The sequence below is a fragment of the Diospyros lotus genome, chromosome 4 (genome assembly GCF_014633365.1).
Source record: "Diospyros lotus cultivar Yz01 chromosome 4, ASM1463336v1, whole genome shotgun sequence".
Lineage (NCBI taxonomy): Eukaryota > Viridiplantae > Streptophyta > Magnoliopsida > Ericales > Ebenaceae > Diospyros > Diospyros lotus.
In genome coordinates this window covers 4,684,812-4,711,195 of record NC_068341.1, presented here as the reverse complement: position 1 = coordinate 4,711,195, position 26,384 = coordinate 4,684,812, and the positions used below count along the sequence as shown (strand labels likewise).

The window sequence follows — 26,384 nt, the reverse complement described above, 5'->3', positions numbered from 1 at the left end:
AATTAAGTAATAAGATAAAATGGGTTTTATCAAAATACAACTAAAGAAATATAAAATAATATCCGTAACAGATCAACCCAAAAGATGAAGAAAAGATCAAAGTAGCAATAATACAAAGATGGAAATTTCTTAAACATCGTTAAATATTGTCACCACACCAGCAGCGTCGAAGATCAGGCGACACAGCCAGCACACTTACAATCAACGCTGACACCTAGAGAGAGATAGAGAGAGGGAGGAGAAAAGTCCAAGCCGAAACACGTTTGGATCCAGACCATCCAAGTCTCAGCAGCTTCCAGAATAATCCCCTTCCTCTTCAGCCTCTCCGATTTGGCAACGATTCGAAGTTCGAACCGAACCAATCTTGTAGATTTTTCCTTTTACTACGTCTACCGTGTATTTCTTCTTCGACTTTCCGTCAAACCCCTCTCTACTCTTCTCTCCAATTCCACCGTCTTCAAATCAAAATTCGTCTCTCGTTCTCTGTGTGTAGTAAGATGGGGATATCATGGAGCAACAGCAGCAGCAACAACAGAAGAAGAAGAAACAACAATTACCATCAAAACCCACCTCCTTCTCATCTCATTGCTTCATTTTCTTCCTCTGACCCCTATCCTGCTCCGTCTTCCTACCCTTATCCTGCGCACCCTCCTCCTCCTCCGCCGCCGCCTCCTGCTCCTCCGGTTCACTCTTCCTACTACTACCCTGGTGGGTACAGTGCTGGAAATTACGGCAATCCCATGGCGGGGCGTGCGAATTTTGCCCCGCACTATGCTTACCACAACCTTGGCTGGTCGGCTCCTGGAATTCGGCCGCCTCCTCCGATGACTGGTCCGCCATTGCCGCCGCCTCCGCCGTATGTGGAACACCAGCAGGCTAAGAAGGTCAGGAATGATGTGAATGTGCATAAGGATACGCTGCGGCTTGAGGTTGATGAGCAGAACCCAGATCATCATCTGATCTCATTCGTTTTTGATGCACTGTTTGATGGGAGGTACGTAATTTTTGTACCATTTACGTTCATGTATAAATTAAATTCTTTTGGGGGTCTAGATGAATTGGTTGCTTATGCTATTCGTTGAACTGGGTCTGGATTGTGATGCAGCAATGTCATGTGGGATTTAAGATTTGGAGCATAGCTGGCATGTAGTTTTATTATTTTTCTTTTTTTATTTGGCACTGGTAAAAGGGTAACAAGCATATGTATGAAACGTACCCAAGGGATTACCAGGAAACTTTTGTTTCCTTGTAATCCCTCACAATGATCACAAATTGCAAAAGCAAAGATTGATGTTTGTAGGATTATATTGCGGTTACAAATGATTGGGGACCGTCCAAGCAAATTTAAAATATGTGCTTCAAGTAGGAAATACAATTTATTGAGATGAATAATATTGTGGAAGGTTGCTGGTAAGTTGGTGGAGGAAAATCTACAGGGAATTAGGCCATAGATTAAGCATGGAGGTTGATGGAGCCAAAAAGGAAGGTTTGGTAATCGCTAGAGAGAGGAGTGGTAACAGAGGGAGAATTTTGTGTTTGTTGATGGATAGAGTAAAGTTTTGTAGTCATTAGAGAGAGTGATAACAGAGAAAGAGTTCTGTATTGCTGGATGGAGTAAAGGCTTGTTGTGAAGTAGGTTTATTGTTTCAATAATGACTGATGCCCCTATTTGTCATAGAGAAGTTAGGCTTGAATCTTGTGTCCAAGGAATGTGAGCACTATATTGTAGCCTAACACTCTAATGGTGGGGGCGTTGGTGATCAAGGATATAGTGGTGGCAGTGCCACCTATTATGTTGAGATATGGGAAAGTGGGCACAACGCAGCAAAATCTACGTAGTAGTTGGACTCTCTCTCTCTAGTGATTGATCAAGACTGACTCCATTAAAGGAGGAAAGGGGAAGCCTTACGAAACCAGTAGAGGCCCAGCTTCCAGTTCATAAGTCCCTTCAAGTCTTGTTAGTTAGAAACCTAGCCTCAGCCTAGGTTGTTGGATTTACCTCATGAACAAGTAGTTTCTAGAATGTAATTAAGAATGTCAAGAGGAAACGGACATAAAAACCTTGTATTTTCATGGTGAGTACATGAAAAATAGAGTGCTCAAGAAGAGAGTTTCATTAATTGAGCCATTGGGGTACTGTGGGTGTTCCAAGAGAACACCCTTGTGGGCATCTTAGATGATGAGCGGTACACCTTTCCTCTGACCAAGCTGTGGAGGTGCTGCAAGCATCCTTCAATAAGTTGACAATATGGATTGCTTGAGCAGAGAGTTCTGTCAGGTCCCGAGGTTCTGACTTAGGATTTGGAGAATAGGGAAAGGAAAATTAGAGAGAAATGAGAGAGAAAGAGAGAAATGAGGGGGAATTCAATAGAACGAGTGATAATATTTCTCAATGATCTGAGAGGGAGAGAGAGAGTATCCATATATAGCTGGGATTCTCTTCTCACGTGCTGTAATCGATTATAGCTATGGGGAATGTACAAGCTGCCATAGCAGCAACAAATTCTGTACTATCCCTTACAGCAGCTAACTAACTTTGCTTATATTCCTTTCTTATTTAGTCACTCTATTACATTTAATTGCAATACTACCCTTATATCCCCACGGTACATGACAATTACCCCGCCCTTCAAAACTTTTCTTGTCCATAAGAAATGTGGAGAAGGCTGGCCGCGCGAGGGAGCTGGTTTAAGATGTCTGGGAGATACTCCATGTGTTACCGTCTGAGTGTTGATCAGACCATTTAATGAGAACTTGAGTAATTGGGGCGCCTTGCTTGTAGATAACTCTGTTGTCAAGTATAGCTATAGGTTCCCGAATAGTGTCTTCAGCCTGGGGAAGAGTTGGTAGGATGGAGCGAGTTGGTTGTGCCCCCACTGTCTTCTTGAGGAGTGAAACATGAAAAACTGGATGTATATTAGAACCCTTCGGTAATTGTAATCAATATGCCACAGTCCTACCTTTGCAATAACTGGAAAAGGTCCATAGAACCTTGGATGCAATTTGGAGCTGGGGTGGGGAAGTAGGGTCCTTAGGTGTCCAGGTTTCAGCTTTAGATACACAATGTCACTTACCTGAAATTCTCTTTCACTCATTCTCTTGTCTACAAATTGCTTAATTCAATTTTGAGAATTAGCCAGCTCCTCCTTAATCCCTTGCAGAGCTTGTTGCCTCTGTTGTAGGTATGCATCGAGGGATGCCACTATTGAGTTATTTGCCAGGGCTGATAGGAGGGGTGGTTTGTAACCGTAAAGGGCTTCAAAATGGGACATTTTTATGGCTGAATGGTGGCTGGAATTGTACCACCATTGAGCCATCGGAAGCCATTTGTGCCATGTCTTTGGTTGAAGGAAACAAGTACACCTGAGATACATCTCCAAACACTAATTAATCCTTTCGGTTTGCCCGTTCGATTCAGGGTGGTATGCACTGGACATCTTCAGTTTCACCCCCAGTAATCCTAGCAATTCCTCCACAGCAGGCTAGTAAAGATTTTATCTCTATCAGAGACTATAGCCTTAGGTGTTCCATGTAGTTTAACCACTTTTTCTAAGAATACTTTGGCCACCTCTTGGGCAGTGTATGGGTGAATTAGACTCATAAAATGCCCATACTTGGTGAAGCGGTCCACGACTACCATAATGCAGTCTCTACCTTCTGATTTGAGCAGCCACTCTATAAAGTCCATTGAGATATCCTCCCATGGACCCCTAGGAATATTCAGAGGCTAGAGTAGCCCATGTGTTGGTTTGCACCGCCTGCAAGTGTCACACCTGATCACAAATTCCATAACATCCTTCTTAAGTCCTGGCCATCTGAAGAGTTGTTTGACCTGATGGTAGGTGTTCACATTACCCGAGTGTCCCCTAATGGGAGAGGCATGCAGTGCCTCTGTAATTCTCTTTTTCAGTGCTTCCTTGTCATGACCCTAGGAGTAATAAATGGGCATTATTGTAATAGGGTATAATAGTTAGTTAGAGATATTTTACAAGTTGTTAGAAGCACATGGGTGCTGTTAGGACGTTGTTAGAAATTAGTTAAGTATCTAGCTATGCCTATAAAAAGGCCAATTGTAAGTGGAGAGATTTCACGCTTGAATTGATTAAATGAATTTCTAATTCTCTCTCTACAATTCTCTACAATCTCCCTCTCATTTTCTCTCTATTTCTCTCCCCCATTTCTCTCTACCTTCTTTCCCCATTTCTGGCCATTTCTTCCTCTCCAACATTTTGTTCTTAATTCTATTCATCAGCTCCTTCCAATTGTCATTCCAATCCTAGGCTAAACCCTAGGTTCATGACAAATGATATCAAAACGGTCTTTCTTCGGCTGTGGTTCATGTAATTTTGGTAGTTGATTTGGACAACTCTCGTCAGAATTGATTGAGCAGAGCGGGGAGATTGCGATGGAGGTAGGCAGTTATAGAAGTGATCTCTGTGTCGAAATTCGGGTGATGTGGAAGCTGCGAAATCAATGGTGTACCAACTAATTTCCATAAACTACAGCAATGAGTCGCAAAGGAGACTCGAGTTTTGAAGACAAAGCGGCTGTCGATTATTGGTTGCGAAATTCAGCCAGCGAGGGTTGCGCTAGAGTCGATTTACGTATTAGAGTGGTGCCAACTGAGTAACAGAACCGATCAATGAAGGCAAGCAACCCAAGCGTTTGGGAGTAGGCAGAAGTTTGTCGAAGGGCGATGCAGATGAGGAAGGTGTTGCGACCATTATCAAACGCGACCAGTGAGCAGGCAGATCCAGAGGAGGAAGGCGCGGTTCTCTCAATTTTGATTAGAGCGAGGAACAAAGTGAGGTTAGGAAGTTGGTCGAACAACAATTTAGCCGGAGCTTAAGGCACCTCCAGCCTGTGGTCGGTGATTGGGTTAGAAGGAGTCATCGATGGGGAGGCGATTGTGAATCCACAACGATGGCAAGCAGAGCCGATCTTGGCCATCTAGGCAAGCTTAGGGAGCGACAGCAGTGACGCGGGTTGGTCGGACGACTGGAGTGGGTGACCAGAGGGTGATGCGAACAACCAGGAGGTCGCGATTTGGACTTGGGAGTGTTGCGACTGTCCAAGGCGAGCGTGAATCCATCGAAGGTGAAGCAAACGGCGTAGGCGTGTGCGATTGAAACCAAAGACAGGTTACAGGAGCTCCGTTGGAGTTAACGACAGGGGTGAGGAAGGTTGTCGCAACCAGTTCAAACGGATTCGGTGAATAGCCCTTGTCAAATGAGGAAGGATTGAGGGAGAAGCAGGGTCAAGTGATTTCTGATCACCTCACGGTCCCAATCGGAAGGCATCACAGAGCGAAGTTATTCTCTTGATTGTAACGTGTCGGCTGATCCGAATTTTCGTTTAATTTTTGGGATAGGAGCAAGCCCAGTGCTTCCGATGGTAATTCCGTGTCGTTTAAGGCAATTCAAATTCAGAACTGATTAGCTTGCGGAGGGGTTGGATCCAAAATGTATAGAACTCCTATTTCTTTGTTGTTGAAGTATGTTGTTGGTAAAAATTCGGCTATGGGTAGCAGTGCATTTTCAATGGGGTGTCCTACTCGTGAAGCTAGGGGCGGCAGTATACTAATCAAGAAGTATCATTACAACTTCCCCGCTGAATACTTCGATGATTATCGCGGAAGTTTTAACAAAGACAAATTCTTTAAAATAGGGCCATTGAAAGAGAAATTGAGGAGGCGGGAAGCAAATTCATTGCTCACCTCCAATGTTGAGCAGAAGAAGTATACCGATTTAGGTGAAATTGACAAGGAAGATGCCAACTCATTACCTTCTTTGGGTAGTGCATGGGCTGAAGGATTTGGGGGTGTTTCGGATCAGAAGTTTGTGGGAAATGGCATAGCATTGGATCAAGAAAATCTGACTGAAGGACCCTCAATCTACACAGATATTGGTGTTGGAATCCTTCCTCCTATTTTGGACCTACTAAAAGCTAAGGATTCTTTGGCTTGGGGTAAAATGGGCAGCGAGAAGGTGGAGAGGATTGAGGAGTACATGGAAGAAGGGATTGAAGAATTGGGGGATGGCAGTCTAACGATTGGAAGCACCCCACGCACCCCCATTAGTACTAAGAATCCTGTTGCTAAAACCCTCAATATGACACCATTGGAGGAGGTAACTGTTGAGGATGAAGCTGAGATGTTCGCTAGCAATCCGGGAGCCAAAGATCTTGGAATGGAAATGACCACAACAGCCTTAGATTGTGGAGGTCTTAAATCTATTTCTCTTGAAAGAATAGGAATGGAAGGAGTTGCTGAATTTCCTACTATGGATCAATATGTTTCTGATCTGGAGCTATGGAGGACGCAGAAGGATAAAGCGAAACAAGATGAAAGGAAGAAGGGGAAGAGATTCTTTGTTGAAGGGACCGAGACCCTTGTTGTTTTGCTTATTCATGTTTGCATTGGTGTGGCAACAAGACGTAATGCTATTGCTGCTAAGGAGAAAGAAAAGAGAAAGCAAAAGAAAAGGAAAAACAAGACAAGAAGAAGGAAAAACGAAGAAAAAACCAATGGGTGAAGTTGAGCATTGGATGAAGAAACAATGACTTGATTGTAATAAGTTTCTTGGGGACAAGAAACCTTTCAAGGTGGAGAAATTGTCATGACCCTAGGAGTAATAAATGGGCATTATTGTAATAGGGTATAATAGTTAGTTAGAGGTATTTTACAAGTTGTTAGAAGCACATGGGTGCTGTTAGGATGTTGTTAGAAATTAGTTAAGCATCTAGCTATGCCTATAAAAAGGCCAATTGTAAGTGGAGAGATTTTATGCTTGAATTGATTAAATGAATTTATAATTCTCTCTCTACAATTCTTTACAATGTTCCTGTCATTTTCTCTCTATTTCTCTCCCCCATTTCTCTCTACATTCTTTCCTTATTTCTGTCCATTTCTTCCTCTCCAACATTCTGTTCTTAATTCTATTCATCAGTTCCTTCCAATTGTCATTCCAATCCTAGGCTAAACCCTAGGTTCATGACATTCCTCCTCCCGAATCACCAGCTTCCCTCGGTGCCTAATCATCCCATTGGTTAAAGTGTAGCCCGGTTTGGATGAGGGATCAACTACCAACTATTGTAGGATCTCCCGGGTCTTCTCACTTGAGGTATAACTAGCAGCAACCTCTTAGCACGAATCTGGGACAATAGTTGAGATTGCAGCTACACTTCCCTCTTTAAGACATCTGGATAGAGTGTCTGCTGCTAGGTTTTCTTTACCCTTCCTATATTGAATCACATAGTTCAAACTCATTAATTTAGTCATACCTTTTTGTTGTAATTGTGTATGCAGCTTCTGTTATAGCAAAAATTTGAGGCTTTCATGGTCCATCTTGATCACAAAACTCCCCCCTTCAAGATAATGGCGTCACTTTTCTACTGCCATTAGCATTGCCAAGAGTTCTTTTTCATAGATGCTCAACCCGAGGTGTCTTAGGGTAAGGGCTTAACTAAGAAAGGCTATGGGTCTGCCTTCCTGAACCAAGACTGCTCCAATCCCATTATTGCTTGCATATGTTTCTAGGATGAATGGCTTGTTAAAATCAGGTAAGCCTAGAGTTGGCACTTCGCTCATAGCCTGTTTAAGTTTGCAGAAAGCTTCCTCGGCCTCAGAATCCCACTTAAATCTATCTTTCTTCAATAGGTTAGTAAGGGGTCGACTGATTATGCCATACCCCTTAATGAACCGATGATAGTATCCGGTTAATCCTAGGAATCCTCTCAACCCTTTCACATTGTGCGGCCTGGGCCAGGACACCATTGCAACCACCTTACTAGGGTCAGTGCTCACCCCTGAACTGGAGATGATATGCCCAAGGTATTCAACCTATTGCTTAGCAAAAGTACACTTTGACTCCTTAACATACAGCTTATTGATTCTAAGGACCTCAAAGGTAATTTTCAGGTGGTTTAGGTGTTGTGCAAAGGTAGAGCTGTAAATTAAGATGTCATCAAAGAATACTAGGATGAATTTACGCAAGTATGGTTCGAAAATTTTGTTCATTAACACCTGAAAGGTTGCGGGGGCATTAGTTAGGCCAAAGGGCATTATGAGAAACTCGTAATGCCCTTGATGAGTCTTAAAAACTGTCTTAGGGATATCTTCAGGCCGCATTCTGATTTGATGGTAGCCTGATCGGAGATCTAATTTGGTAAAAGACAGAGGCATTTTTAAGCTCATCAAGGAGATCTTCCACAATTAGAATGGGAAACTTGTTTTTGATGGTCATGGCGTTAAGTTGACAATGGTCAACACAAAACCTCCATGACCCATCCTTTTTCTTAACAAGCAATACCGGTGATGCAAAGGGGCTATGGCTGGGTTGAATAATGGACTTTTGCAGCATATCTTTGATGAGTTTTTCTATCTCTGTTTTCTGCCTAGGAGGGTATCGATAGGCTCTTAGGTTAACAGGCTTTGCATTAGGCTTAAGGTAGATAGTATGGTCATAAGGTCTCTTGGGTGGTAGGGAACTTGGCTCGGAGAAGAGGTCCTTAAATTCAATTAATAGTATGTAAGTAAGTCAAATTCCTGTACCTGTCATGGACTATGAGGGTTATTGCCCAGTGTCCTTGCCTGACGGTGCTCATCTCCTTGCTCCCCGAGGGTAACTTCCATGGCATGGATAGAAAATAGTTGAGCCACCTGTGATAACTTGCTCTTGAGCATCCTGTGCAACCTCTTACCCGAGATGATTTTACACACTCCCACCTTTGGATTGCCCGTTAGGACCTTCTTGCTACCATCTTTTTCGAAAGTCACGTCCATTTTATTGAAATCAAAACTGATTAGACTAACTCCCTTCATCCAATCTACTCCCAACACAATATCACAACCTCCCAACTTTAGCAACCTCAGATCAATTGAGAAATTTTCTCCATTCATCTCCCAACAGAAATCATTACAGGACGACTGACTCATCACCTTGCTGCTGTTGGCAACCATTACTGATAAGGGAAGGGAAGGGCTGACTTCGCACCCTAACTTTCTTGCCACAGCTTCATCCAAGAAGCTGTGGGTATTCCCACTATCAATGAGAACCAGGATCGGGTGACTGTTTACCCTTCCTTCTACCTTGATAACCTTACTATGGTTCACCCCCTTCAAGGCATGTAATGAAATCTCCCTTTGATCCTCCATCTCATTTTTCAATAATTCCTCTCCTTCCTCATTGTCCTCATCTTCCCCTTCCAACAGTAGTAGTTGTCTCTTACACTTATGGCCCACGAAATACCTGTCTCCACATTTGTAGCATAGACCAGCTATTCGCCTCTGCTCCATCAGTTTACCTCCAGCGATGGAAGGTAGGGCCAGGACACCTTTACTTTGGAATCCCCCTTCTCTGGGTGCCAATCTATTTCTAACTTGCCAGCCTCTTGTGATCACTCCTCTCGCCTGATTCCTCTGTTTCTTAGCCATTGCATCAACGATCATCTCTTGTAACCTTGCGCTCTCCATAGCCTATTTCACCATGTGGGGCTACATCATCTTCACCATAGGTCTTATCTCATCCCCTAGGCCACTAATGAAGCTCGAAACACAGTACTCCTCGGACAATTGAGGATTATGCACCATCATCAACGACCTTAGCTCCTTGAATTTCTGCTGATAGACCTGGATCGTCCCCTTTTGTTTGAGTTTGTTAAATTTTTCGATTATGTCCCTCATGCATTTATCTTTGAATCTTACACACAAATCCTCTACAAACACACTCCAGGGGCTTCCCTCCTTGACCGCGAGCCACCCTTGATACCAAGCGTCTCCCATATCATTCAGGTAAGCAGAAGCCATGGTGACCTTCTGTTATTCCGGAATTTGATATAGGGAGAATACTCGTTCACATCTTCTTGACCACCACCTTGGGTTCTCTCCTTCAAACAATGGAATCTTGAGCTTCAGCGTGGGGTAGTTCGGGTGGTGTCGATTAGCCGAAGCTCCCGGCCTCCTTTCCCTTACATTCTCCCCCACCGTGTTCGTATCAAACTCGAACTCCGACGTTCCCACCGACTGAGATTCTACCCCTACTCCTGGAAAAATGGGCTTTGTTTTGTCTCTCGGAGGAAACTCGGGAGAGAGCCTTAACGGTTGTTGATGGGTGAACATTTGCGCGATCATTTGCATTTGTTCCATCATTTGTTCCCAAAGCAAAGTGCTCTGCTTGCGACTCTCCAGCCTCCAACATTCCATTGCCTGGTCAATTCTGGAATCGACTCCCGCTTCAATAGAGAGTTCGAGCGTTCCCACTCGATTCTGCACCTCCGCTATTGCCCTCGTACTTGTTGTAGCTGAGATTCCATTTGCTTCATTCTTGTCCTGTCGGCCATGGTTGTCAATCGACGCCCAAGAATGGTGCTCTGATACCAGATTGTCAGATCCCGAGGATCTGATTTAGGATTTAGAGAATCGGGAGAGGGAAATCAGAGAGAAATGAGGGGGAATTCAATAGAACGAGTGATAATATTTCTCAATAATCTGAGAGGGAGAGAGAGAGTATCCATATATAGCAGGGATTCTCTCCTCATGTGTTGTAACCGATTACAGGTATGGGGAATGTACAAGCTGCCATAGCAGCAACAAATTCTGTACTATCCCTTACAACAACTAACTAATTCCGCCTATATTCCTTTCATATTCAGTCCCTCTATTACATTTAATTGCAATAGTACCCTTATATTCCCACGGTACATGACATCAAGCAATGATATGTCATGATTGTTAAAGGGCTTGGGCAGAGGGTGCAAATTGGCCAAGCTGAGGAGGTGCCAAGAGCATATTTAACAATGGCCCATGGGATCGCTAGGTGGTTTCATTGCTGGTTGCCAGTAAATTGTAAATTCTTAATCTCACGTCTTTATATAGGGTTCACACAATTGATGGTGAGTTTTTACTAATATTACTAAAAAAGCAGAGAAACTAATAAAAATAAAAAAGGAAAAGAGAAAATGCTCCATGGTGAACATTTGATTGTATACACATGTAGAAGAGTACTTGTTCTGTATTTTGAGACTGACACTTGCCAAGTTAAAAGAAAAATTTTGTGAGATGACTATAAAGCCAGCCAGTCTTAAAGTGCCAGGCAGTTGGAAATATATTCTTTTAGGAGAAAAAGTAGTTTAAAAGCAAATCTCAAGATGAAAAAATTTAGAGTGAGGAATACAAGTTAAGAGAAAACCATCTAAAAATCTTCAGGTTACGTGCAAGTGCAAAAAAGAAAAAAAGAGTTTTACAAGAGCTTTGAAGAGTGGGTTACTGTAAACAATGGAATAAAAATTCTGTTTCTATTAACCTCACACATCTAATTACATGGGCTCTTCTTTTATAGAAGAGGTTTTACATAAAAAGGAAAGCAATCAATTTAAGAGATATTTACATAAAAGGAAAGCAATCAATCTATGCAATAGGAAACTATAGATCTATACACAATAGGAAACTATACAATAGGAAATGATAGCAGCTGTATATTTAGAAGAGTTTCCTAAGATTGGTTTAGGCAAGATTCCCTAAACCAATTTTAGGAAACTCATATCACATTGAATCCTCTGAATGCTAACACTCCCCCTCAAGGTGGAGAATGTATATCCCACATTCCCAACTTGCTTACCAAGTCTTCAAACCTCTTCGTTGGTAGCCCTTTGGTTAGGATATCCGCAATTTGTTCTTCGGATGGCACATAGGGTAAATGAATTAGGCCAGCTTCCAATTTTTCCTTGATGAAATGTTGGTCTATCTCAACATGTTTAGTCCTGTCATGTTGGACAGGATTATGGGCTATGCTAATTGCTGATTGATTATCACACCAAAGGCTAATTGGTCCTTGGGCTTGAATCTTCAGGTCTTCAAGGATAATTCTGAGCCACAAAACTTCACAAAGGCAAAGGGCCATAGCCCTAAATTCCGCTTCTGCACTTGATCTTGCTACAACACTTTGCTTCTTACTCCTCCATGACACCAAGTTCCCGCCTAGATAAACACAATAACTACTTGTTGACCGCCTATCTGTGATAGACCCAGCATAGTCAGCATCTGAGAAACCCTTGATGTCCATCTCATTCCTTGCTTTAAATAGAATTCCCTTGCCTGGAGTGGACTTGAGGTAACTTAGAATTTTTCTGACAACAAGCATATGATCCTCAGTTGGGCTATATATGAACTGGCTCACAAGGCTAACTGTAAAAGCGATGTCAGGCCTTGTGTGGGAGAGATAAATCAGCCTTCCAACAAGTCTTTGATACCTTCCTTTGTCCACTGGTTGGCTGCTAGGGTTGTTCCATAACCTACTGTTAGGTTCAATAGGGATTTTAGACCCTTTTCCACCTGTTAACCCTGTTTCTGCCAACAAGTCCAGCACGTACTTCCTTTGAGAAAGGAAGATCCCAGCTTTAGAATAGTCAACTTCAATTCCCAGAAAATACTTGAGAACCCTCAAGTCTTTGATCTCGAATTCCCTGGATAGCCTTTCCTTGAGTTTTTCTTGCTCCTCCTTATCATTGCCTGTGACAATCATATCATCTACATATACTAATAGAACTGTCACTTTACCTTCTTTAGAGTGTTTTATGAAGAGAGTGTGGTCTCCCCTACTTTGGTCATATCCGAAAACTTTCATAGCTTTGGAAAACCGTCCAAACCAAGCCCTAGGAGACTGCTTAAGCCCATATAGAGCTTTCTTGAGCTGACATACCTTCTCTTCATGCCCTTCTTGGAACCCTGGTGGCAATTCCATATATACGTCCTCCTCCAAATCCCCATGGAGGAATGCATTTTTTACATCTAGTTGTTGTAGGTTCCATCCAAAATAGGCTACCAATGAGAGGAGAATACGTACCGTGGTCATTTTTGCGACTGGAGCAAATGTCTCAAGATAATCGACTTTATAAGATTGTGTGTATCCCTTAGCTACCAGCTTGGCCTTATATCTCTCTAGGGTGCCATCAGTCTTGTATTTTACATTAAAAATCCATCTACACCCCACCGGATTGATCCCCTTAGGTCTGGACACAAGATCCCATGTATGGTTCTTTTTTAGGGCACTCATTTCCTCCAACATAGCTTGTTTCCAGTTCTGATCCTGTAATGCCTCATTTATTGACTTAGGAATGATAATTGAATCCAAGGAAACTAGGAAACTCTTATGCCTTTGAGAGAGACGATGATAGGAGAGAAAATTGGTTAAGGGATGTTGTGTACAACTCCTAACCCCTTTTCTAACTGCAATAGGTAGGTCTAAATCATCAAAGATAGGGCCATCAGAAGAAAAAGTATCTTGTGTGAGATTCATACCTAGACCAGAATCCGAGGGTGGTGTATGATGTGTGTCTTGGATAGGCTGCCTTCGCTTGTAGATGTAAGGAGACCCCTTGTACCGAACTGGAGAGGGCAGCCGTTTGATGGCCGCTTGTTCACCCAACTCAACCTAAGCATGCACTTCTTTGTGACTGCTAGGGGACAGACTAATGAGAGGATGAGAAGGTCGGGTTGGTGATGGCTGAGTTGTTTGAGCGGTAGTAGGGCTGGTGTGGTCAAGAGAATTAGAACTGGAGTGAGGTGTATGCTGAGAGGTAGACAAGAGAGTATCATCAAAGCTTTCATCGAAGCTATAGTCTCCATAGGAAAGTCTCTCCCCCTGGGGACCAAGGGGAGAGGTACCAAAAAAAGAAAGGGACTCAACAAAGGTAACATCTTTGGAGACATACAACTTGCGAGTAGAAGGATGATAACACTTATATCCTTTTTGGGTAGGAGAATACCCTAGGAAAACACACTTAAGTGCCCTTGGATCCAACTTATCTCGATGTTGTTTGGATATGTGAACAAATGATACACACCCAAAAACTCTTAAGAGGAAGAGGATTATGCACATTAAAATTTGGAAAATGAGTAGTTAGACAAGCAAGAGGGCTTTGTTGGTGAAGGAGCTTTGTGGGTACTCGATTAATAAGAAAGGCAGCAGTGAGGACAGCCTCTCCCCAAAAACTTTTAGGAACTCTATGATGGTGAAGAAGAGTACGGGCCACATTAAGGAGATGTCTCATGTTCCTCTCAGCTATTCCATTTTGTTGTGGAGTATCTATACAGGAAGATTCATGGACAATTCCTTCTTGTTGGAAAAACTGATGCATATGGTGATTAAAATACTCTCGGGCATTATCAGTTCTAAGTTTCTGTATAGGTGTTCCAAATTGAGTAGTAATCATCTTACAAAAATTTGGCAACATTGTTCCTATGACAACCTTATCTTTTAGCAAAAACATCCATGTCATTCAAGTACAATCATCAATAAAGGAGATAAACCACCGAGCCCCAGAGTAATTAGGAATTTTACAAGGCCCCCATACATCAGAATGAATTAGAGCAAAGGGTTTAGAACTGATTTTATTACTCATGGGATAAGGAACACGATGTTGTTTGGAAAGAATGCATACATCACAATGAAAGATATTGGGATCAATAGAATGAAATAAAGTAGGAAACATAACTTTTAATAGAGTAAATGGAGGGTGACCAAGGCGGTAATGATGCAGCCATATATTATGATGATCTGCTGTAGTTTGAGAGGAACAAGCAACCAGTGGCTGGTTTCTAGATAGATAAGAAGCCTTCCCTACAAAGCAGTACAGCCCACCTTTTTCTTTAGCAACACCAATCCTCATCCCTGTCTTTAGTGCCTGAAACTCACACATATTAGGTGAAAAACCAGCTTGGCAATTTAAGGTTTTAGTGAATTGATGATGGACAGCAAATTAGCTGATAAGTGTGGGACATGAAGGACTGGTTTGATGGAGAGATTAGGGCCAAGATCCACACTGCCATGGCCAGCAATAGGAACTGTTGTGCCATTAGCAATTGTGATCATTTTGGTGGTCCTGAGAGGTTGATAGGTGGAAAATACATAGGGGTTAGGTGTCATATGGTCTGTTGCTCCCAAATCCAAGATCCAAACATCATTCCGATCAATTTTTAAGGTAGAACAGAATGCAGAATGAGTACATTTACCTGGGATTTCCAACTGTGCTAGAGAGCAGGATCCATCTTGCATTGATTTGAGGAAGGACTTCAGCTTGTTGATCTCTTCAGCATTAAATGGAGTGAGATTTGAGCTGCTGTCAGCCTCAGCTTTCACTCCCGGATGGTCCTCCTCTTGCTCATTGTGTGATAGATAAACCTGATTTCTTGCAAACAGATTCTTGAATCCTCCTCCACTCCTATTTAGGACAGCCTCTTTGCTATGAAGCTTGAAACATGTGTCACGGGTATGCCTGGGTTTCTTACAATAAGTGCACCATAGTCCCTCTCTTCCATTGGCTCGAGTTTGAGCCTCTATTCGCCCAGATCTAGGCCGTGTCCCCTCTCCTTTGTTCACTGCCATTGCTGATCCGTCAGTGGCAAATTCCCTTAGCATCACCAGCCTCCTATTTTCTTCACTTCTTACCACAGCAAATACCTCATTAAGAGAGGGAAGTTTTTCTCGACCAAGTAGCTGCACCCTTGATCAAATTCGAGGTTAAGGCCAGCCAAAAACTCAAAAATCCTATCCCGTTCGACTATTTGGTTAAGGGTTGCAGCATCCATGCTGCAAATCATCTTTATATTTTGGTAGTGGTCTCACTCAAGCCAAAGACCATTCATATGATTATAATACTCGGTGACAGACAACCCCTCTTGTTTAGAACCATTAATTTTAGTTTTCACTTCATAGATGATTGATGCATCTTGAATTTTGGAGTAAGTTCGCTTCACAACTTCCCAAATCTCCCTAGCAGTACCCAAAAACATATAATTCTTACTTACCTCTGGAAGCATAGCATTCCACAACCAAGACATTATTTGGGAATCCTCAATATCCCATTTTGGGTACATAGGATCGGTTGCCCTTGGAGGAGAGGCAGTGAGATGATTGATCTTACCCCTTCCTTTAAGAAATGTCCTTACCAATTGAGCCCACTGCAAGTAGTTTCTCCCATCTAGTCGATAGGATAGGTGGAAATTGGGCAACTCCCCTGCTGCTGCTCCATGCCCAGCTTCTGGAATTGCTGCTGGAACTTCATCTACTGCTGGTGAGGTTTCTCCGGTTATCACTGCTTCAGATAGTTTAGACACGCTGCAGAGAGCTTAAATAAAATGCGAGAAGGCTGGCAACAAGACAAGAAGAATGTATGTGATGCAGGAAGGGTTTCAGAAGGTACTACAGTGCTGAAAGGTGCAATGAAGGCACTAGGGTTTGAAGGGCTGTGATGGCTCTGATACCATGTAAACAATGGAATAAAAATTCTGTTTCTATTAATTTCACACATCTAATTACACGGGCTCTTCTTTTATAGGAGAGGTTTTACATAAAAAGGAAAGCAATCAATCTAAGAGATATTTACATAAAAGAAAAGCAATCAATCTATGCAATAGGAAACTATAAATCTATACACAATAGGAAACTATACAATAGGAAATGATAGCAGCTGTATATTTAGAATAGTTAAATCCAGACCCTTACGAAGAACCTTAGCCCCATCCAGTTCTGTGGCCAAATGCAGAATAGATTACTCTTGATCAATTGAGGGGAGAAATGGATTGTAGAACTGAGGAGAAGAGACAAATGAGGACTAATAAATTAAATCTGCATTTATTTTATTTTATAATTGATTTTCAACTTTTTTTAACTTGTTTCATTGTCTAATTTGTTGAAATGATGGAAAGTTAGAAGCATCCTATCCTAAAAGTGCTGGTAGTGAAAAAAATTAAAAAATAACAAGACATCATTGGATAAATATCTGACAAGGGTTAATGTCCAACACAATACAAAAGCTTACAGAATTCTCCATACTTCCATGAACAAATAGTTAGTGAATACTCCCATGAGCAAATGCCAATAGTATGAATAAATGCTTCTACTCAAACGTTGGCAATGGTTTGTTCAGGTACTAAATGCATATATAGTGATCGATACCAATGCCACCCCTCCAACATATGGTCACTCCTCTAACAGGATTCTAGGCCATGACTTGTGTTCATATCCGAAGATGTTGATTCTCTAACTTTATCCCTTCACTATAAATATGGAGTTCATAACTCCATTGAGAGAGGGGATTGCAAAAGAATAAACAAAATCCTTGCTGCTCCATATATGATTTCCACTGCTGCTTTCTCTCTCTGAATTGCTTTAGCTCTCTTCTTTCTGGCTCTGATGGTTTTTGTGCATGCTTGTTGCATCATAATTCCCAGAAGGCCATCAACCAATTCAGCCTTCCTTTCACCATGACTCACACTCGCTATACTTGGATTTGTTGCTATTTGTATTGGTTTCATATTTTTTTGCGCTTTTTTTTTTTTTTTTTTCAAATTTTGTATTTTTCAAGAGAAAGTTGGGGATATACTGCTTGTATGGCCATCCTTATTTTACTACTAGCTAGCCCTTGTTCTATTGGACCTTTGAGTGATTTACAGAAATAATAAGTTCAAATCACTCCAAGTTCAATATGCACACTTGCAGATGGTGTTGAAGTTTGGGTTACATCTGCTTTTGTTGCTCTCTTTGTTAGTATCATGTCTCTCTGGTCAATATTTTTAGACTTTTAACTTAACCTTTATCCCAATTCTTTAACTGAATGTTGTATATATTCTGCTGCAGGATTGAAGTCATCATGTGTTGTCTCACTTTATCATTTACTTTCTCGTGGACATGATGAAACATTAGCTCCTGTAAAACATAGAACAAGGAGAATATGGATTATTTTCATGACCAGACAACATGACGTTAGGGATATTTATTTAAGAAAGTAAATATGCAGATAAATAAGCTTGCCAAAGATGACTTACTGCTATCCTGGATTGATTTTACTCTGGAAGGTGGGGCACTGCAATTGTACAAATGGGAGGATGTTTTGAGAAAGAGACAAAAAAGTTAAATATTTTATTCATGTGTATTAGGTATATATACACTCTACTAGGTACAACTTAGGAAGCACCACGTACAAGTCTAAGCATGTACCATACTATAAAGCTAACAGATGTCTACCCTTTCTGGAAATCATCAGTTGATAAGAAGAGTTTTATTCCTATTAGCTTGTACTTCTTTACTGCCCTCTTTCAATGAGAGAGTCTTCACAAATGAAAGCAAACTTCTTAAGAAAGAATGAAGCTGGGTTCAGCTACAGCATTGTCCTGAGGTACTGTAGAATGTTGCGTAGCCATGAACCAAGCAGCTGATAACATGGAAAACCCTTTCGTATTAGTTTGCCTGGACTTGAATGTTCATCATGGCTCTGTTAGATACCAGGTGACTAAGTTGTTCTTGCTTGTAATTGAGCAGCTTGCAAGTTATTGTCTTGTTCTATCTTCGGAAAATATTTTTATGACTACTGTTTTAGATTCTCCTGTTCTTCAAAATACAAAAGCAACCACCCAAATTCAATCTTCTTGATTATGGTATAGAAAGCCATATTGAGTTTCAATGTTAATGTGAAAAAGAAGCATATTGAAAATTGCCCCCTTGGCAAACTGAGGTAGCCAAATTAAGGATAACACTTATAGCTGGACTAGCTATTGTTTCAGAAAACCATTCAATCAACTATTCTGGTGGTGGGCTTTAGATAATCCTGTCCAGTGGAAGGTTTTAGCTTAAGAAAGGAACAGTACTGACTTGTTTCATGTTTAGCTATGTGACATCCTTACATTTGATAACTTTTTATTAATGAAAGAAAGTTTGACTCCAGAAAACTAAATTAAATAATACTGAATGACAGCATCCCTGGGTTCAATAACTGATGAGTTGGACATTTTCTGACAGACAGTTCTATCTATTTGGAGAAATGTAAATACTATCACGGCAGGGATATATTACATGGGATCAGAAATCTTGACTTAACTTTGCATGATGTCTTCACCAAGTTGGAACGACTTGATGCCACATGTTGATCTTTTCAAGTTGTTAATTTTGAAACATAAAAATATTTGATTTCTGTGATTTACCATTTTTGCTATTTAATATCATTTTATGTTTCTTTCTGATGGACAGCTTTACCATTCTTTACTTTGCCAAGGAAGAGCCCAATTGTAAATTTCTTCCAGTAATTCCTGAAGCTTATGTGCCAGTGAAAGTCCCTTTTCAGAAAGGGCCTGGCCAGAAATTTCGTCAACCTTCTGGAACTGGCATTGACTTGGGTTTCTTCGAATTGGAGGAACTTTCTACACCATCACCAGGAGAAGATATGTTCCCTCTTGTAATCTCTGCTGAAACATTTGTGCCAGCTGATCCTACAGAAGAAAGTCTTACTGATCCTTCACCAAGTTCATCCCCTCATATGCAGATTACTCAAGCTGTTATTCACAAGAACAATGACAATGCTTTTGATGTGAGAGTGATCAAACAGATATTATGGATTGATAGGGTTCGGTATGAACTTCGTGAGATTTATGGAATCGCAAATTCAACTGCTGGAAGCTTCAAAGATGAAGATCCAGGCAAAGAGTGTGTGATTTGCATGACAGGACCTAAGGATACAGCTGTCCTTCCATGCCGACATATGGTGAGAGTCTATCTAAAAGTTATTGTTTTGTATTGTTATGAGTGGAAATCAAATGTGTAATTGTGCAATGAACATAGTGTTAATGGTCATGGATTCATCATACTGGACAAGAAGCCAAGCTTTTGAGAGTGATAATGGGATCAGGGCAAGCTCATTGTCTTGAGTACATAATGTGGATTAGTTTAAATCATAAACTCTCAAGATTACCCAAGACAATTCTAGATTAACTCAACCATGAACTGCCTTCAAGCACACACTTAGTTGAGCTCAACCCTAAGGCATGTTGCCCATGCTTGCTGTGACTTTCCAATATGGACTTGGCATAGTTCAACTTACATAAAATTTGATGTTCCCCACACTGAGAGCATGGGTTTGCCTGTTCATAAGTCTCTCATTTCTTCTTTGGGGGTGTTTTGTTCATTTATAACTTACTGTCTTTGTTGACTAATCAGCTGTTGCTGAACTTGTGAAGCATGTCTTTCAAATGGTTAATGGTATACTGGCTTTTTGTCAGTTTCTAGTCTGCTGCTTGAAACTCTACTAGAAGTATACATTTTTAGCACTTAGGATATCTGTGGGTAAAATATGGGAGAAATGACGAATAAAAGTTTCTTTTTGTAGAACAATCTGTACAGGCCCTGAAACACTTTGCTGTTCCATTTTTGCCAGCAAAGACATGTACTGAAGAATCAATTGGGACTATGAGGAGAAAAAAAAAAGGCTAGGTAGTCGATATTTAATGCTTGCAAGAAATGCTAACCCAAAGGGTCTAAGAGCTTTTTTGTTTCTCGTCCTTTTTTCTTTTTCATGATTAATGTTACTTTGGATATATTCAAATCAAACTATATAATCTTCCCATGGCCTTTGTATCCTTTCCTTTAAATTTTTGTTTGTTGTGGTGTGGGAGTAATTGAGTTAATATTAATGGTGAAATTTCCAGGTTGGCGCAACAATTGTGATATGCGGTCTCTGTCTTCTATTTCTATTACTTCAGTTGCTTATTTTCTGACATGAGAGTTTCTTATTTTGTAGTGCATGTGCACTGAATGTGCAAAAGAATTGAGGCTTCAAACAAATAAGTGCCCTATATGCCGTCAACCCATTGAGGAACTCATAGAAATCAAGATCAACAATGTTGATCAGTGAGTGATCCCCTCCTTCGTTCTGGATCCTATTGTATGATACTCTTTCAATATTTTTTTCTTTGTATTTAATCCTTTTATATATGTGATTTTTGTTCTGTTAGTTGTTAAACATATCTTCATTTCTTTTTCTGATCTTCGATCACATGGCGATGTATATATAAGGGTGCACTTTGGCATGATGTTTTTGCAAATAGAGTATGGTATTGGCACCTAGTTAGTTGTTAAAGATTGTTTTTCTCTCCAAAAACCTCTCTCTGTCTCCTCTCTTGAAGTTCTCAAGAAATATGATCTGACTAAAGTGTTGAAACTCTTTACTTTCCCTTTATTCTTCTTTTTCTTTGGACATAGAAAATGAATTCCGCCAGTCCTTCCTTGCAATTTCAGTTCATATAGTCTTTTACCCTTCAGCAAGATATTCAGTTGGAGGGTGTACCCAGCAAAAAGAAACAAAAGAAAAAAGAGCTGGGTAAAAAATAGAAAAGAAAGAAAGAAAGAGGGCTGTGAGAGGATGCAGATTTAGGAAGCAAGAGAGGTAAATCCTATGCCTATAAAGGTGGATGAAGATTCCAGGTGATGGGAAGGAACTCTTTTCAATCTACTAACAGCCAAAAAGAGAAGAGGCACTGAGAATATTTGCCATGGGAGTTGGCAAAAGGAGAGAACCGGAGAATCTTCTAGCATTGGCTGGAGAATGAATAGAGGAGGATGCAGATTTCTAGAGTTATCTTGCAATTTTATACTAATATGGTGAACTTTTAATTTTACAATTTGGAAAGTCCTTCAACTATGGATTTTCAAACTCTTGTTAAGAATTATATTAACATCCATGAGAATGCAGCCTAGTCTAATCATTAGGCTAGTCTTAACAAGATTTCTATTCCTTTCTGTTTTCTATTTGGTCTTCTTTATTAAGCTAAGCATACTAACCAAATTCATTCAACCTTTCCCCAAGCCTATCTTTGTTTTCTTCCCGGCCTCTATCCACACTATTCTCCCCCCTATAATTGGAGGACAAAGCTGCAGATGATGAAACATATGAGCCAACCTTTCAAACAATTATAGACACCAATCCTTAGGAGATGTACATTTCTCAAGTCTCCTGTGCACTGCGAGAGACAAAGAGACCGAGATTATAGGCCAGGCCTATTCTGCCATTGCCGTGGGTAAATTAGTTTGTAAAAGATTATTATTATTAATTGCTACAATATTTTCTGTACCAAAATTCTGTAAAGTGCCATTTTCTTGTTTCCACAAGACACTAAATTCTAAGCACGCAAATGCCATGTGAGGATTGGCCCCTATTATAGGCAGAAAGGAGGCAACGCCACTGCCATATGTGTCTGCACTTTTCAACACAAACAAAATCGATCGATTGAGTCGAATCAGCCGTCATTTGGTTCATTAATCACGAGTTCAAGGTTAAAAGAGTAGTTAAAAGACGTTGATTCAAATAATTAACGTGCTAATTTCCGCTTAGTCAAAGATCGAATATGTTTAGTCATTAATCAAAAACTAGCAACATCACCCACCCTCCCTCCCTCCCTCTTGCTTTTCATGTAAAATTGAAAATTAGCAAACACAAGCTGATTGTTTTCAACTCTCTTGAGTCTCGGGGGCAGGCCACCACCCATCACAATGCTATTTGGCAACCCTCAATGCCATCCCATGAAATAGTGTGATATCTTGTATTTTATCAACTCTAAAATATCACCATATGAAGAGCAGCCTAAAAACTAATAATTTTAAATTTTTGGCCCCCTTCTCTTACTCTCTCCCAAGTTGAAACTCTCTCAAACTCTTCTCTTTCTCTCAAACTCTCGCTCGTGTTTCTCACAATCTCATTCCTCCCTTATGCTCGTCCCGTTTCACAGTGTCTCCGTCGTCCACGTTCTAGCCTCAATTTACAAGAAGGTAAGTCTTTATGATTTTCAATAAAGGTCCATGATATACGTATATACTTATGATTTGGGTTTAGTCAAAAGTTTAAACTTAGATCTATGGAAATTCAACCATTGGATCTTGCTGGTTTTTACGTATGTGGGTCGATGGGGATAAGGGTGTCGGGTGGTTGCCTTGGATCTCTAGAAACCGCCGGCCACGATGGCTGGTGGCAATTGGAAATTGGCAATGCGTTTACGATTTGGGTTTGACCAAAAGTTTAAATTTATATTTATGGAGATTCGGCCGTTGGATCTTGTTTGTTTTTTGGTATGTTGGTTGATAGGGATAAGAGTGTTGGGTGGTTGCCTCTGATCGCTGGAAACCACTGACCACAGTGGTTAATGGCAGTGCAATGCGTTTACATGGGTGTTTGATTTGGCCGAAATTTTAAGTTTAGATATAAGGAGATTTGACCGTTGGATCTTATTAGTTTTTGGATATGTTGGTCAATGGGGACAAAGGCGTTGGGTGGTTGCCTCTAATTGTCGGAAACCAGTGGCCATAGTGGCTGACAATGGAAGTGCATTTTTAAGTTGTGGTCGAAAATTAAAAATCAAATTTACGAAAATATAACCGTTAAATCTGGTCAACTTTTGTGTATGTTAAGCTTTTTGACTTGGTGTTTCTAACAATAGGCTTTGATCGGGAGAATCTTCAGCTATCGGTGGTCGGTGGCGGCCATTGGTGGCGTCGGTTGTGACTAATTTGGGTTATTTTTGCGTGTACATACATACATATATATTTATATATTTCCTTTTCTTGTGTTTTAGTTTTTTTGTTTGTTTATGTTGTTTTTTTTATGGTGGTGATGATGATGATGATGATGATGATTTAGTTGTTAAAATGAAAATTAAAGAACATGATTTGTTTTGGATTGTAAAAAAATATGATTTATTTTTTTATTGTCTTATGTGTGCATTTAGATGTTGAGAAGGGAATTTGGAGTTTCGTTTGTGAATAAGACAAATAATTGAGCCTATGTGACAAGGCTGGCGAGCAGAATTCACTTGTTCGCGAATGTCGCATGAAAAAGGCTAAAGACGATGCTAAGGGAGACAGATTGCAAGACAATGTTGAGAGAGATATGATTTATCTTTTATGTTAGGTTTTAATTTTTTTTAAAAAATTAATATATCATTTAGTAATTTTAATTTGTTCAATTTTATTTATTTATTTTATATATATTAAAAATAAATTAAATATAATTTTACTCGTAACAAGTATTATCTTTTCATTGTTAATAAATATTAAGATGATTTTTAAGTTGTCATTAATTAATTTTAATGAATTAAAGAACATCACTGAATGTGCATTGCATCTTTGAAACTTTAGCTACTTGTATAGAAAAACTATAGAAAACGAGAGCACATAAAGTATACAACAGAGCTATATTTTCTACAAAATGGTAATTAAATAGTTGAATCAACAAGTAAATAAATAGGTGGTTTTTGCATGAATTTTCAGACAAATTTAACCAAAAGTGATGGAAGATTATTTGGTGTTCTATATATAATGCTTGGAAAAGTTCCCTCAAAGTCAATGCATGACACATTACTAATGTTGCTCAATAAAATCATATCAACTGGGAAGGAAGGTGTGGACAAGTCATAAGAGGTGGATATCTCAATAATGAAAACTCAATGGATATTATTTCTAAATTGCCTACTGCTAGTACAAAGTTGTAGATTAAGTTACTAAGTGATGGAAGATTATTTCTAGTGTTTTTGAATAATATAGTGAGACTATCACAATAAATCATACTAAACTATCATTTTTCTTTTGTTGTTTGTTTTTCTGTCACTTATCCTCTATCATATGGAATGCTACAAGGCTAATTGCTTCAGGAGATAAAACTTAACTTCTTGATTTTTATCATGGTAAACTGACTTTCTATCAATGAAATTATAATTAAATATAATAATTTAACAATAATTATTTATCATTCAATTTTTAATTAAACCTAATAATTTAACTTCAAACTTTCACAAATCAAATACAAACCCATTCAATTTTTTGACATCTAAATTTCAACAAATCATTTTATTTTATCTTTCACAATATTCAAAATAGCACAGATCCAATCAACCTTTGTAATACAAACTCATAATTAAATACTACATTTAACATCAACATTCACATAACATGAACTAAAATAATAACAAAATAACATTTAAATTGATTTGCGTCTCAGCACCGTCTACAACCCTTTCCCCATTGCATTCGCCATGAGTTGAATTTCGTTCACTAGCCAAATCATATAGGCCCGATTCTCCCCCTCTTTCTCTTTTGCAAAGGAGACCCCAAACTTTTTCTCAAGATTTGGATGCACACAAAACACAATAAAAAAAGAAAAAAACAAATCATGTTTTTTAATTTTCGTTTTAACAATCAAATCATCATCACCACCATAAAAAAAAAAAAAATAACATATGCAAACAAAAAGAACTAAAGCAGAATATATAAGTATGTATGTGTGCGTAAAAACACCTAAACTAACCACAATTGTCGCCACCAGTAACCGTCGGCAATTATTGTCGGTCGGAGATTCTCACGATCAGAGTCTATCATTAAAAATATCAAGTCAAGGGAGTTAACATACACAAAAATGGGTGAGATTTAATAGTTGAATTTCGTAAATCTAACTTTTAATTTTCGGCCACAATTAAAAAACACATTGTCAGTCGCCGCTAATTGTAGTGGTCAGTGGTTTTTGATGATCAGTGGCAACCACTTGACACTCAAGGGCTCATCGACCAACATAACAAAAAACTAGTAATATCCAACAACAAAATCTTCTTAGATCTAAGGTTAAACGTTTGACCAAACCAACACCTGCTTATATACATACTGTTAATCACCATCGGCCACCGTGGTTGGTGGTTTTCGACAATCAGAGTCAAACACTTGACACCCAAGAGTCCATTGACCAGCATACCCAAAAATCAACAAGATTTAACAATCAAATCTTTGTAGATCTAAACTTAAAATTTTAGCTAAACCCAAATAACACATATATACGTATATCATTGCTGATAAAATTAAGAGACTTACCTTCTTATAGATTGGGACTAATGGAGATTGTGTCTAAAAAACTCCGGCTGACAATGGATACAAATGTGAGAAAAAGATAGGTGTGAGAGGGGGAAGAAGGATGAGCAGGGAAGCACGGGAGAGAGTGAGAAAGAGACAATGATGAATTGAGGGTATGTATGTATTGAGAGTATATTTGTAATTATAATAGTGAATAAATTTGTCATTGTGTATTGGGTGACACTAAGGGTAGCTTTATGAGAAGCCAAATGGCATTACTCTTTCACATTATACAGTCTCAGGAAAAGAGGGGTGGGTTTGGCTACATAATAAAATAGAATGAGCAAAAAGAAGAGATGGAAGGACAAAGTCACCCGCGGCGGGGGGGGGGGGGGGGAGGTGGTCGGCATGGTTTTAGGCTTTTAAGAAAGACACCAATAATTAGCTTACGGAGGAGTGGGGTGGGATTCAAACTTAGAGAGCATAATAACTCCTCAAACATCGTCCACCTGCTTCCAAGGACACACAGTTAAATGGGCTACCTCACATTACTATTAACCGCAGGCGCGCGGCCCAGCCCTCGGCCAGGCCCGAGGGAGCGCGGCCCAGCACGTCCAGAACGTGCTGGGACTTATTTTAAACCCTAGTGTGACTAGGGTTTTGAGCTCCTCGTCTATAAAATGGCCATTAATGGTCTTCGCCAAAGAGGAAAAGAGACCGCATGCTCTTTGACATGGA

At 40.0% G+C, this 26,384-nt stretch overlaps 1 protein-coding gene across 1 annotated transcript; it reads left to right on the top strand.

The window, feature by feature from the left end:
* Positions 1 to 117: 117 nt before the first annotated feature.
* On the top strand, positions 118 to 20,888 carry LOC127799951 (probable E3 ubiquitin-protein ligase LUL4). The gene is made up of 3 exons (XM_052334256.1): positions 118 to 994; positions 19,020 to 19,530; positions 20,563 to 20,888. Exons 1-3 carry the CDS (start codon positions 498 to 500, stop codon positions 20,674 to 20,676), a joined length of 1,122 nt encoding a protein of 373 aa, XP_052190216.1. The 5' UTR covers positions 118 to 497; the 3' UTR covers positions 20,677 to 20,888.
* Positions 20,889 to 26,384: the final 5,496 nt, after the last annotated feature.